This window comes from Gavia stellata, chromosome 17 (genome assembly GCF_030936135.1).
Source record: "Gavia stellata isolate bGavSte3 chromosome 17, bGavSte3.hap2, whole genome shotgun sequence".
NCBI lineage: Eukaryota > Metazoa > Chordata > Aves > Gaviiformes > Gaviidae > Gavia > Gavia stellata.
Genome location: NC_082610.1, coordinates 17,963,461 through 17,977,283, shown reverse-complemented (window position 1 = coordinate 17,977,283; position 13,823 = coordinate 17,963,461). Strand labels below are relative to the sequence as shown.

Genomic DNA, 13,823 nt, shown 5'->3' with positions numbered 1-13,823 from the left:
CAGAGGAATTATACCGTCCTCTGCATTCACAACCCTGCACATGCATGGGGTGGGGTTTGGGGTTTGTTAGGGGTTTTTTTTTTTTTTTTGTTCCATTGGGGTTTTTTTACTCCAAACAGTACATGAGGTTTGTTTTTTTTCTCCCTATGTTACTGTTACAAGAGGCTGTTATTATGAAAGAGATATGCTTGTTTGCATAGAGGAATGTTTTGTGGCAGGAATTTGAAATCTGAATTTCCTGGTTTCATCTCATTTCTTGGTATTTTTAGGATCAGGTTTGAGCTGTACTGTGCTAATTCCAATCAGATGCTTTAACCATGTGTTTGGGTTTTTTTCTCCCATGTTGGAATTGTTCACCATTTAAGGGAGCTGTTTTCCAGCAGAGAAAAATGTGACATCCTGATACACAAATTCAGAAGTGCCAAGTGAACTGACAGGCAACATCTATGATCTCTTATTTGCACAGATGGAGCATCATAATCAGTTTGGTGTTTAATTGTGTGACCGCCTCATTTATTTCCTTTTAGGTTTACGGGATGATCCTGACTTCGTTCCTCTGGTTCTCCATCCACTTCAGCAGTAACCTGGACCGGAAAGGCAAATACATCCTGCGAGAGAGGTAGAAACCCGCCGCCCGGGCACCCCTACCAGGCAGCGCCAGCTCTTGGCGCAGGAAGACGTCTGAAGTCACCCAGAAAATCCCCCGGGAAGGCGTTGTGTGGGGTCATGCGGTGGGACATGTGTCACACATTTCCCCTTCCTGCACTGCCAACTGTCGTGCGTTTCCGCGCTGGTCAGAGCGGACAATGCTCTGAGGAAGAGCAGTCCCACACCTTCGCCGAAAACGGACAAGGACCGAGACACGCAGCTGGGCTCGGAGAATCGCCTCGCCGGGGGCCGTGCGGGCTGTAGCTCCACAAGCAGGACCCGAAGAGCCCTTTAGGACAAAAATGGAGACAAAAGCCCAGCAAAAATCACAGCATTAAACCAAACTTCTCTTGCGCTGTCATCTGAGCAGTTCCCTGTGACCCCCAAAGATGCAGTAGTTTATAGGAAGATGGCTTTGGATCACAACCCAGGACCGACCTTGTGCTATCAGCAAATACATGGAGAGAAAGTCTGTCATCGCTGATAGGAAATGTGCTCTTCTAGCCTGGACGCTCGTAATGATTGACTTTGGGCATGTTTCTGATCGTGCTCGAGTATGTAGGCATCCAATGACTGTTGACTGTTTTTTTCCCCTATTTTCAAATATTGCCAGATTTACAGAGCTTTTGGTAGAGATCAGGAAAAAAATCAGAAAGCGGTGCATGAGCTTTGAAAGAAATGACCAGCATAAGAACATATCCCTCTGTTATTCCTCCTTGCTAATGCAATACACTGTTATTTTTTAATTCTTAGGATTTATCAACCTCCTAGAGCTTGATGCCACACTGATTTCACAGGGGATTGTTCAACTTCCAGCCTTAGCTCTGTGTTTATCGAGCTTCACTAACCCACCGCGCTGCTGTGCAGTACAAAAGGACTTTGATATTACACGTACACACAGGACTGAAGTTTGAATCTATAAGAGAACAGGACTGATCTCCGGCCAGGTCAAACAATACAATGTCCAACTCCACGTCCTCTTTACATCACCTTATCAATAATAAACAGATATCTAAAAAACCTCAATCAACTGAAGAACTCGGCTCTCAGCCTAGCTCGAACGACGGCTCCCTGCTGTGCTTTGCCCTCATTGTAAGGAGCTGAAATTCACCACTGCAATAGATTTAGCGCCTGCTGGAAAACCTGCTGTAAACTATAGGGCTATGTGAAATGTCTGTTGAACCAAGAACAGCTTTCATCCCTCTCCTTTTTTCATAGCTAAAAGCCACAACAACAATAAGTAGCAATTGTTTATTGGGATAAACGTGGAAAGGCCGGTGCTGGTGTTCAGGACAGGTCCTGGCCCTTGGGCAGAGGCTGCTAGACCTACAAGAACAGCAGTACAACCTACAGCACCTGGTTAGCATTTTTACGTGGCTGCAAATATCTTGCATTGGAAAGAATTGCATTGGGGGGTGGCGGGAAGGGCTCTCTCTCCTCATCCCGCTCCCTTGGAACCAGCGGAGCTTCACCATTGACTTTGCTGGGAGCGGGATCAAGGACAAACTGCTCCAGAGTATTACTCAAGCTACCTCCTGGCAGTCACCAACGCCCCTCGGTCTAGCAGGGGTTTAGTGGTGAGACGCACTTGCCAACACGCCCGCTTTCTAGCAGTGGGGGAAGATTCCCTTATCTGTATATATGTACTGTTAAGTATATCATTCTCCGGAGAGGGACAATCTCCCTTGTGAGCTCCAGCTGCTATTGTCCAGGCCACTGCTATTGTTATTCCTCAGGCCAGCTGGCAGCTCACGTGACTCATGGTTGCTTCAATAAAGATGAATTTCTTGCAAAAGGCCGTCATTCCTTCTCTTTTTCTGCCATGCGTGAGGCTGCCTGCGCTGCTCGGCGGGTTGCGTCATGGAGAGCCCTCAGTAAGTCTTTCAGTGCTGGGAAGAGATATTCCCCGGGCAGCTGGCGCTCGCCTGTAGCACCCACGAGGGAGAGGATGGCGTTGGTCCTTTGGAGGAGAAGGAGCCGCTCATCAGCCTCATCCTACCCTCGGCCAGCTGCTGGGGGAGCAGGCCTGTACCTCATCAGGAGTAACGCAAGCAGGGGCAGGAAAAAAGCTTAAGGCCACATTTAAGCAATGGAGACCGGAGTATGTATATGAAAGAAATTTCTACAGTTTCACTCTTTTAAACGCTAGATAGTCAGGTCTTGCCCACCGCTCTGTGTCGGCAGGACAACTGATGATGTTCTGCCATATCAAAAAACGGGAGATTGAGCAAGTCGGTAGAGCATATGTTCCCAGTGTGGGTTACCTGCTTAAGCCTCACCAACTCTCAAGTCAAGTAGAAAAGATCTCTGTCAAAGCTTCACCACCAGAACTGCTAAAGCTTTAGGCGCTCCTCCTTCCCAGGTCAGTTTTTGATGTAAAGGGATGATTAGGGACAGGAGTAGCATATATATGATAAAGAAACCTGAAAGGCTATTGTATCCCTCTCCCCCAGCTCTTGCTTCCCTTGAACCACTTGTGATCGCTGAAACTTCTTCAGAAGTAGCAGACACCCTTCCAGCACCGGCCGGGGAGGGGTGTGTGTGCGTAGCTGCTGTTCTCACATCTCTGTAATGATTTCCGCTGCAGGGATGGGAATGTGACCTGCACCAAACTGTCTCACAAGGGGATAATGTGCCTGGAGGGTCATTGTTTCTTCTTCCCAGTAAGCAGCAGGCTGGAAGCACGCCATTTCTTGTCCCAGGGAGCTGGAAGTTCCTTTCCTTCCTCTGATAGCTGACTGTCGGCTTTAAGTAATTTTTTTGGTAAGAAATACTCCAACAAACCATAATAAAAAAACCCAAACCCCTTGTTCTGTATGCACGTGCTGGCCATCTCATGAGCTTTATTCCCATTTCATCCGCTGCTGGAGTTCCCCTGCAAGGAGCAGCGTCTTTCACGAGCGGGCGGCAGAGCAGTGCTCGGCCGGACACGCTCTTCTACCAGAGCGCTCGCGCTGCGTGTAGCAGCAGGGGCTCCCGCCGCCCCGCAACGGCATCCCTCCGTCGGTTCCTGCAGCAGGAAAGCAGATACCTCCGACTCCTCGGTTTTTAGAAACCTGTTGCAGAAAAGCGCGGCGTTACCATTTTGTTTGCGGTCGTAGAAATGGCAGCACCCAGGGATGGCTGGATGGAAGCTGCGAGGTGGGCGGGTGTCGAGTGGGTTTTTTTTTAACACCTGTGCCAACAAAAAAAATCCCTATCCCGCAGTCAATGTGCTTGCATCTACTAGTCCCTAACCTGCTGCTCGCTATGGGCAAATTACAGCTCTTTTGCAACTGGAGCAAAACCCCAGGAACCTGTTTGTAACCACTGCTGAGATTTCCCCGGTGTTGAGAAGAACAAGAGAGAGATTTTGTTGGAATAAGAGCATGGAGCTGAGCAGTGGGGATGCAAAGCCGGCAGCCAGGCTAGGAAACACCTGCAGAGCCAGTGAGCCTTCTCGGGGCTTGCACAAGCGGAAGCTGCTTGTTACAAGCATGTCAACACACAAACTCCGGTAGGAAAGGAATCCCTGTTTGTGTAGGCATATGCAGGAGAAAAAAAAATTAACGAGAGACCAAAGGTTAATTGTGAATTGGCTCCAATTAATTGTCAATTAAGCTCCAGCAATTATCAGTTAGTTCCACTAAGGTTACCTGGGCAATCGCAGTTTGGCCTCTCTACGGGTATGCTTTAGCTTGCGCTTGTGAGTTACCCTTTTCCTTTTATTTTGGACAAACCCCCAACTCTACCTGAGGACACGGGAAGAGGGAGCAACCTAAGGCCAGGTGATTACCTGCGGGGCTGGGGAGCACCAGCCCATGGCAGCAGCAAGAAGCCTTTTGTGCTGCTCTCCATCCCTCCCTGCCCATGCACCGCTTGGGTCCTGCTCTGCCAGCATGAGCATGAATTTCCCCCGAGGCTTTACGTGGGGCTCACCGCGTGCCCGTGGGTGGCCCGACCACAGCTTGCTTACGAGCCCAGGGGAGCTTTCCCAGCACCTGCTCCAACGGCATTTTCAGTGTCCTGTTCCTGGAGAATTGCAGGTGAGCAGGGCACAGCTTTGCAGGGCAGCTGAGGATGCTCAGGGTTTCTGCAAATCGTGTTTTCTGGTACCCAGAAAAAAACTGAGGAGCTTGTGACAAGCACAAGTTAAGCAATTCACTGACTCTCTAAAGGGATTTGGTGGTGAGGAGAGTGGGAATCTTGCAGCCTCGTGGTGCACTGGCCAAAACGTTTTGCTATTTCCTGCCCTATTTACCGTATGTCTGCCAGATCCCACTGCCGTCAAAACACAACTTCCTCACGCAACAGCCCCTTTGCTGCGCGACTCTGGTTCGCGCCTGCAGCAAGCTCCTAGAGGAGATACTGCTGAGCAAGTCCTTCCGAAGACTTGTAGGTTGGCAAATTTGGGTGGACGTTTGCAGCGCTGGGGTGGTAAGGAAGCCATCTCCCACCAAGGTAAAGCTGCATTTCCAAGCTGCAGGCATAGGAAGTATTTTTTGAAGAAATAGTTGATAGACATATATATTTTTTTTTTAACCAGGTGCAGAAGCAATGCGTTTGCAAAAGCAGCTGCCTTTAATTCTCCTCTAGAAATGCAGCCAGAGGTGGAAGATGCTCCACGCCGGAGATCTCCGCCAGCACAGCTGAAGGCAGGTAAGGTCAGAAGCTGCTTTGAATACACGGTCAGATCCCACACTCCCTCTGACTTTCACGTGAAGTGTCGTTGCGATTCTCTCTTTTAGTAAAATGCTATATTGGGGTGAAAAGGGATTTTTTTCTTAACTGTGTAGTTCCTCTTCTGGGAGGGTGAGCAACCGGCTGCGAGCATCAACCCTGTCCGCTGGAGAGGTAGCACCGGGTGGGACGGTGGGGGGAGAGCGCGGGAACGAGGAGGGGGAGCCCCGGAGCAGCCTCGGAGGCTGGTTTGGAAAAAAACACACGTGATGTGTGTTTTGCAGCTTTTGTCCGTGGCTGCCAAACCCATGAGTGGCTGCAGGCCTGCCGGTGAGGCTGCTCCACTCCTCGCCGTGCCGCCCCTCTGACCCCCAGCACAAATCCAGTGCTGTCTTCAGTCACGCACCATTTTGGGGGTCTGGCACACAAATTAATGCCTGGAGGCAATCTGCATTATCTACCCCTGCCAGGAGGAAAAAAAAAACCCAACCATCTCTTTATCTGGAAGAGATACGGGGCAGTCACTTGGCGTGCGAGGAATCGGCACGGCTTGGGAGAAACACTTTCAGCCGAGCCCGGAGGTGCCCACCCACAGCTAATACCCTCCTGCCTACCCGATGCTATTCCCCCAGACTCCAGCAAACGAAAAGGAAAGGTCCTTCCCAGCATTTTTGCCAGGAAGATGCATATCCCTGCATCGCGGAGTCACTGGCAGCCGGCTAGCTGGGTTGTTCATGTTATGCCAAGGCAAAATCCCCCCTCTCTCCCCTCAGCATCACCAAGTGCTGTTGTTTAACCCCCGTGTGCACCAGCTTGCTCATGGACACGTTCGCTTTCTTTTTAGCCCCGTTACATCAGCAATAAGCTATTCCAGTCTTTATTCACCTACTAATGAATTATACATCGATTATACAATAGAAGCTCTCTGCATCGATGCGCTGGGCTCTTGCTCTCCCACGTGGCACCTCGCAAAGGGCGGCTAAGCCCAGCTGCGGCTCGGCCCTCTCTCAGGCCCCGAGGAAAATGAACGGTCGCTTCCCAGGCTCGCGAGCGGCAGAGGCTGAGCTGAGAAGAGGGAGCGTCCGGGCTGGATGGGGAAACCCGCTCGGGTTTGCTCTCCCTCTGCCACAGCTCCGGCGGCAGCCGACGCGGTCCTTCCCCACCGCCCCCCCCTTCCTCCTCCTCTTTATATAACCTGACCCATCACCATAGATACGTTGACATAAATATTTAAAGATGGCAGAGAGACAGACCACGCAGACAGGAACCATTTGTTGAGTTTATTAGAAACAGAAACTTCAGGCGCAGCGGCTGAATTTGCAGAGCCGGGCACAGGGATTTTCAGATGAGCAGCAGCGCCAGCTGCTCCCACTGGAGCACAGAAAAGACATTCTGGAGATGTCCCCTTAGATATGTGGATGAGATTCTTAATATTATTTTTTCTACTCAAAACGAAGGTGTCGGCTGGCTCCCCAGGGGCGCCGGCAGGCCTCTCCCTGGGCGATGGAGCTCCATCGTCCCGCTGCCATAGGCCAGTCCGTGCCCTGCAGCTTGCCCTTGCTCAGTCCCTGCCTTGAAAAATAGTGTCACGGGGTGTTGGCTGCCTAGGGAGTTATTCTTATGCGCTCTGGGACTATTAGCTTCCCGCAGGATGAATTTCTGAGCTTCTTTTTGTGCACCTCCAAGATGTCCCATTTAAAGATTTTTTTGGTGATGCTGCTGTTGCTTTTTGGTTTTGTTACCACCACAGGTAAATTGGAAATTCAGGCTATTTCTGTCATATATTCCACAGAAAACAAGATGCGGCGGTTAAAAGCTAACTGGGACCCCACCCACAAAATGACGTGCCTTTTGCGGTTGGCCCATCATTTTTGCGCTGGCTGCGAGGAGGGCAGGGGGATTGCCACGCAAGCCCAAGCCATGCAGCCAGAGTACCACGTCAGCGGCCATCCCGCGGTCCCCGGCAGAGGAGGGACTCCCATCTGCTCTCCCAAATCTCCTGGAGCCCCTGGGTGTTAGGTGTTTAGAGCCTGCCTTGATGCCAATCGCTTCGCACCCCGGTCGCCAGCTCTCCAGGCATGCGTAGGTGAGGAGGGTGCGGGTCTGTCCTCTCCCCTCGTCCCCCTCCATCACTTTTTAGAAAACACAGGGGGGGTTTGGTGGAGCTGCTGGAAGGCTGGCGGGCATCTCCCTGGGAGAAGCAGGCTCGAAGTCCCGGGGACTGGGCTCGCCGAGTCCTGCCGCTAAGCGACTGCCGGCTACACCCGGGGCTGGGAGGCAGCTCAAGCCGCATCGCGCTATCGCAGCCGGTGAGTCATACCAAGAGATGTCAGCTATGCCAAAACCCGCGAGTGTGACACTGGCTTTTTAAACAGGTTCACACAAAAAAACCCCAACAGCCCAAGCCCAGCGGGCGGAGGAAAAACACTGCAAGCGCCTCCGCTCTCTGCTGCTTCACGCTGCCTGCAAACCCCATGGCGAAAGCAAATTCAAACGGCAGCTCGCTGGCAGGGGGACTTTTTTATTTGGGGTTTTGGGGCTTTTTTTTTTACCTTTTTAGAGTTTACTTTTTTTCTTTCAGTGATGCGAGGCTGGGGAGGTAGGTAGCTTCTTCCCAGACCTGCCCGCAGCTGGCTGCTCCGCGAAGGGCTGTGCATTAGCATGGCGCACTGCTGAGCGCTGGAGCCGAGCCCATCCTCCTAAAGAGGGAAGTCATCAGCCCTATTCATAGCGCTTACACTCGATACCGGCATGTGACACCGACACATGAACTGAATTTGTGCAAATTAGTTTTACTTATTTATACAGCAGCATTTTATAAAGAGCTGATAAAGCTGCTGAGAGTCTTTGAATCGCAGTTCTGGTACTTTATGGACTGTTCAGCAAGTGACAAATGAATATACAACATCTGAAATCACACATAATCTTGAGAAACAGTATACGTTATCTTGACATTCTGCCACGGTGGTGGTTTTTTTCTTCCTGTACATTAAGGTCAAAGTTTTCAAATGTAGCCGCTTAAAAAACAAACAAACCAAAAAATGTTTGGGCAAAGCTTGAAATCCTTTTCTACTCCCAAGTTTTGGAGAGGACCTTGTTGGTACGGCCAGATGGGTGAAGCCAGTTTAGATCCAGTAGGCTTTAGCTTGTAACTGGGAGCTTCTTGATGTAGGAGATGGTGGGGCTGTGCCCCTGCTCCCCCTGCCAGAGCCACATCGGTACCTGAGCCCTGGGCAGCACGCGCCCCAATGCAACCTGAGGGAAGGTCCCAGGAACGGGACAGTGTTAGCTCCAAGCCAAATTGTTCGCTAATACAATTTTTGGAGGGTATGAAAAGATTTGTTTCTCGTTTTCCATTTTCCTTCGCTTCCCAACATAAGAGGAGAAAAAGGCAGAAAGCAAGAAAAGAAAAGCAACAGGGACCAAAAAAAAAAAAAGCACTCCCGAGCTCCCTAGAAGCAGTTTCAATGCCAACTTTGTGGCAGTGATTGCAGCTGGGGCTGCCCGCTATCCAGAGCACAAATGTTGATTTGAGAGTCGTTTTCCTTCGCAGTTGGCGGGGCCGCTGCTGCCGAAGGCCTTATTGGTTTGCAGCTGGTTCCTTCCTCTCCCTCTCTCCAAGCAGCACCTCCGGGAGTTTTTCTGCAAACAGCCACCTAAGTACACGAGAGGCTCCTTGGTTCATGTATCCTCCTCTCATCAACCTCCCCGTTTGGTTGGGGTGAGGGGGGTATTTTTGTTTTAATATTGACAGCTGGAAAGGGTGAAGGTGCAGAAAAAAGATGTTGTGGGATGCTGTGATGTAGCAAGCGAGCAGCTTCGGGATCCTGCCGTTATCCTTTGGATTGATGAGCAGGAGCCACACAGGAGTACGGCTATTGCCGTAGCCCGATGGGTCGTACTGATAATTTGGGATAGCTGTTACATGCACTAATAGCCTTGTGAACCTCCGGCTTCATTGGTAAGGCTGGATGAGTGGATGTGGCTTAGAGACAAAGGGTTTATGCATCCATGGCAAGCCCGCAATTGGGGATGTACTCAGCATAAGTAATTGGGGAACAGGGCCAACTTCTATTCAACCCTGGTCCCTGCTGCCGCGGAGTGCGGGGGGCTGTTACTGAGGGGCAAAGAAGGGTTTGATGAACACGACGGAGCCCTGGACCGACTCATGTCTGGAGGCAACGGCATGATTTTGGAACAAGCTGACTCATTTTCAGTGTACACGTGTAGGAAACGTGTGCGTGGCTCACAGCACATACCTGCTTAGGGGATGCATGGCAGGGAAGACTCCATCAAGCGTGAAAATGTTTGGCTCAGACGCTGCTCCCTGAAATGATTTCGCTAGAGGAAAGTGCCCGGGCAGAAAGAGGGCAGGTGCCGAGTTCGTGTTTGGCACGGGAAGGTCCTGACCTTTGCTGGAGCTGCCGGCTGCTGCCTACCAGAAGTCCTCTTTCGCTCTGATTATGCGACTCACTGTCCTGCCCCTAGAAGACGCGAATGAGCTTGCTGGAAGCACAACGTGGCGTGAGAGCAATTTATATTTCTAGGGGTGAGCAAGCGGGCCAAAGTGGGTTTTTTGGCCAAAAGATTGGGAAATTTCATCCTGCTTCTGTTGCAGAGCTTTGGGTTTTTTTTAACCAAAATTTAACCAGAATTTCTAAGCCATAATGTGAGGCTTACTTGAACTGTTGACATGTGTGACCCAAATCTCTTTGGAGGGCAGCCCTGAAGCCCCCCAGATGCTCATGCCACCCGTTAACCGGGGGAAAACATCCTGACTGGTTCTACTGAACTTGGTGAAACTGCTTGTGGTAATAAAGCCACAAGCTTAGGCAAAAAGTGTTTGGCTGATGAGAGCTTAGGCTAAAATAGGAGCGGGAAACAAATGAGGAAATGCTTCTCTGAGTTTCAAACTGTGACTTTTACTGTAAAAAACCCTTTCTCTCTTTTTTTTTTTTTTTAGAAGGGGCGTCCCCTCACGGATGCACCCTAAAACTTCTATATATAGAAATACAAATCCTGCTGCACCCTGCACCCCTTCACAGCAGTTTCTGCCTGGTGAGGTTTAGGGGATGGTGGTGCCACAGCCCCCCAACATCAGCCCCTGCGGCTGTCACTTGCGTGTAGGCAACTCTTTGTTGTGAGCTGCCCCTGGTGGGTGGGAAAAAGAGGAGAAACAGGGGAAACCAAACACACAGAGTAAAAAAAAAAAAAAAGAAAGGAAAAAGGAAAAAAGGAAAAAGGAAAAAAGGAAAAAGGAAAAAGGGAAAAAGGAAAAAGGAAAAAAGGAAAAAGGGAAAAAGGGAAAAAGGGAAAAAGGGAAAAAGGAAAAAGGGAAAAGGGAAAAAGGAAAAAGGAAAAAAGGAAAAAAGGAAAAAAGGAAAAAGGAAAAAAGGAAAAAGGAGAAAAAGGGGGAAAAGGGGAAAAAAGGGGGGAAAAAGGGGAAAAAGGGGGAAAAGGAAAAAGGGGGAAAAGGGGAAAAAGGAGAAAGGGGAAAAAGGAGAAAGGGGAAAAAGAAAAAAAAGAAAAAAGGAAAACGGAAAAAAGGGAAAAGGAAAAAAGAAAAAAGGAAAAGAAAAAAGAAAAAATAAGAAAAAGGGGGAAGAAAAAAGAAAAAAGGGGAAAAGGGGGGGAAGAGAAAATAAAAAGGAAAAAAGAAAAGAGGGGGGAGATAATAGGAGAAAAAAGGGAAAAGGTAAAAAGGAGGAAGGAAAAGGAAAAAGGGGAAAGAAAAAGGAAAAAGGGGCACAGCAGCAGGCGGCCCCCGCTTTCGGGCAGCGCGGAGGGCGGCGTGCGCCGACCCCCGTCCCCGCAGCGCGCGGCGGGGCGGGGCGTGTCCGGGGGCGTGTCCGGGGCGGGGCGCCGGGCGAGGGGCGGGGCGGGCTCTTTCCTGCCGCGCCGCCGCCCAGCAGCCGAGATTGAGGGGACCCGCCGCCGCCGCCCGCCTCGCCCGCGCCGCCATGGGGGTGGAAGGCTGCACCAAGTGCATCAAATACCTCCTCTTCGTCTTCAACTTCATCTTCTGGGTGAGCCCCGGGGCGGCGGGGGGGGCTGGCTCGCCCCCGCGCTTGAAATAACGGGGGCTCCAACATGGCTCGGCTGCCTGCGCCTGCCCTTAACCTCTTCCCGCCCCCCCCAGGGCTAAGGCTTGCTGCCTGGCTATGCTTAGGGGTTGCTTTTTGCCTTTTGGGGGGGGGTCCTGCGTATTCCTTGCGCCTTTTTGTGCATCTACTCTTTTATTTGCACACGCATATCTATTTATAGGTATTTTTCTACCGGCCTGTATAGAGAGATGGCCATACGCATCCTTTCCGAGCGGCAGGGCGGGGGGTGCCTTGCTCCCCCGGGGCGGGGGGGCAGAGCTGGGGGGGGGCCGCAGCGGGTCCCCTCGGGGGGGGGCTGCCGCCCCCCAACCCCTTTGTGGCTGTGGGGCTGCGCTGGGGGAAGCCGGCCCGGGAGGGAGGGGGGGGATGCTGGCAGGCGGAGGGAGGAGAGGCGCTGGGGGGGGGGGGGAGAGGGTGTTCAAAGCAATGCGGGCGACGGGGGCTGGTTTTTGCTCCCCCCGCCCCGGGAGCTGGCAGGGAGCGGAGGGGGCTCGGCGGCCGCGGGACACGGCCTCGACGCCCGCGTGTGGGTCGTGCCCGAGCGGGGGACGGCCGCCCCCACCGCCTGGGAACTTAGTGTAGGGCGCAGGCTCTCCCCAGCTGGAGGGCTTGCCTTTCCCCAGAAAGTTTCACGTGAAATAACCCATCCAGACGAGCGGCTAATTTGGCAAAAAGCTCCGTCTCCCGGTTTCCCCGCAAACCGGGTTTGGCCGGGTCAGAGGCACCCTGGGCGGCGAGGGCCGGTGTGGCGAGAAACCCTCTCGCCCTGCTCCTGCGCCCGCCCGGCAGCGAGGGCCTGTGCCCCAGCAGGCTGCTCCTTTTATTCCTTAAACAGCCTCTTTTCCATTCCCCAAAATACTATTTTTCTTGCAAATAAGCCCAGCCCCACCCGCGGAGGCAAGGCTCCGCTGAGCGCTGGCCGCGTGGTGGGGATGCGCCCCTTCTCCGACACCCCGTTGCGGTGCCGAGGGATTTGGGGGGGTTTCTTACTCTTTGCTTGCAGCGGGGAACGCAGCAAGGAGGGCTGGAGAGGTGGGGAGGGGAGCAGTGCCGTCCAGAGCAAACCCTGCCTCGGCACCCGGAGCTACCGCCGCTCGCCGCCTTCTCCCCGGGGTGCCCGGTGAAGCTCTTTGGGGGTGCCCACCTCTGGGAGGTGTAGGGCTTACTGCTGCCTGGGAGCGAGCGTGTCTAATCCGGCCTGATTTCGGGCCTCTTCGCCTCGTTTCTGGGTATAACGCTGACCAAGGGAGGGATGACGAGCTCTGACGACAGCAGCGTTAATTGATACCTGATGCATTGCCAGCTGCAAGATGAATGTGGGACAGTCCTGGGGGGTTTTTTTAACCTCTTCCTCCACCCTTAAAATGGCAGGATGGAGGCGGGTAGGCTCTTCTCTGAAGTGTTGTTCCTTCCGACTTAATCGTGCTTATCCCAGGGCTTTTTCTTCCCTTCTGGTCCCAGTTTCCTGCCATTCTTGTCGCTGAAGCCGCCGGGTGCGGATGCGAGGGAGGAAGGGTCTTCTTGGCGGCAGGAAGGATGCGGGGGGCTTTGCACAGCCACCGCTCCTGACCAAGCTCGCTCGCCCCAGTGTGTGTTTGCAAAACAGCTTATCTTTTATAAACGGGCATTTTGCTTCCAAGAGGAATAGGCGATCCCTTTAATTGCCCTCTTAGGGCTCCTGGTGCCTTGCCCTACCCCTCGGCGGGAGCCTGATGCCCGCTCCTTGCGTGCGTTGTGGGGAGATGCTCCAGCTCCTCCCAAGGAGGGGTGCCTGGGAGCTGGGACCCACCGGCCCCCCAAAACACCCCCCAGCGCTGGGCTCGCCTGCGGTCAGTCCCCTCGGACCGCCTCCTGTGCAGATGGGAAACCTGGGCTTTGTTAGAGTTAACGATGCTTTCTGCAAGGGTGGTTGAACACCAGGTCTTATGGTTTTCAAGCCCTTTTGTGTTGTTTTTAAAAATGAGTAGACAAGGGGAATTTTAGGTTTAGCAGCAAGCGAACGCAGCCAACCTTGCATCCCCAGGGAGGTGTGCCTTGGTCACCGCCGTAGCGTGAAGGCCCTTTTTACGGGGTGGTACGTAAAAGCTGGACGTGGTGCTGAGCACCCTTGCTGCAGCGTGGCTGTGTCGGGACGCCGGCTCTGACCCCAGGGAGGTGTGAGTCGGGGCGCTCGCAGCCCCCTGGTCCTGCCAGCTGCGTGCAAGAGCTGCTGGGCTCCTTCTTGCCTTGCGCCCAGCCAAGGTCGGCGCTGTTGATGCAAACAAGCAGGAGGCAGAGCCCAAAGCGTGGCAGACACCGCATCGTGCTGCACGGAACTTGCTCCAGCGCCCGAGAGGAAGAAAGGAAGCAATTCTCAGCCTTAATGGTGTTAACAAATAAGAAAGAAACTCCGATAACTTTTTAAAGTAGTCC

At 52.6% G+C, this 13,823-nt stretch overlaps 2 protein-coding genes across 3 annotated transcripts in view; both read left to right on the top strand.

Annotated features, from left to right (window-relative positions):
- TSPAN32 (tetraspanin 32) overlaps positions 1–623 on the top strand; it is a 29,945-nt gene extending 29,322 nt beyond the window's left edge. Inside the window, exon 8 of the mRNA XM_059826047.1 lies at positions 528–623. Coding sequence (XP_059682030.1) covers positions 528–623 — 96 coding nt within the window. The remainder of the gene's footprint in view (positions 1–527) is intronic.
- A 10,602-nt stretch (positions 624–11,225) lies between these two features.
- The window catches only part of CD81 (CD81 molecule), a 37,275-nt gene continuing 34,677 nt past the window's right edge, over positions 11,226–13,823 (top strand). For both annotated transcript variants that reach the window (XM_059825790.1, XM_059825789.1), the window contains exon 1: positions 11,226–11,333. In XM_059825790.1, coding sequence (XP_059681773.1) covers positions 11,268–11,333 — 66 coding nt within the window. In that variant the 5' untranslated portion in view covers positions 11,226–11,267. The remainder of the gene's footprint in view (positions 11,334–13,823) is intronic.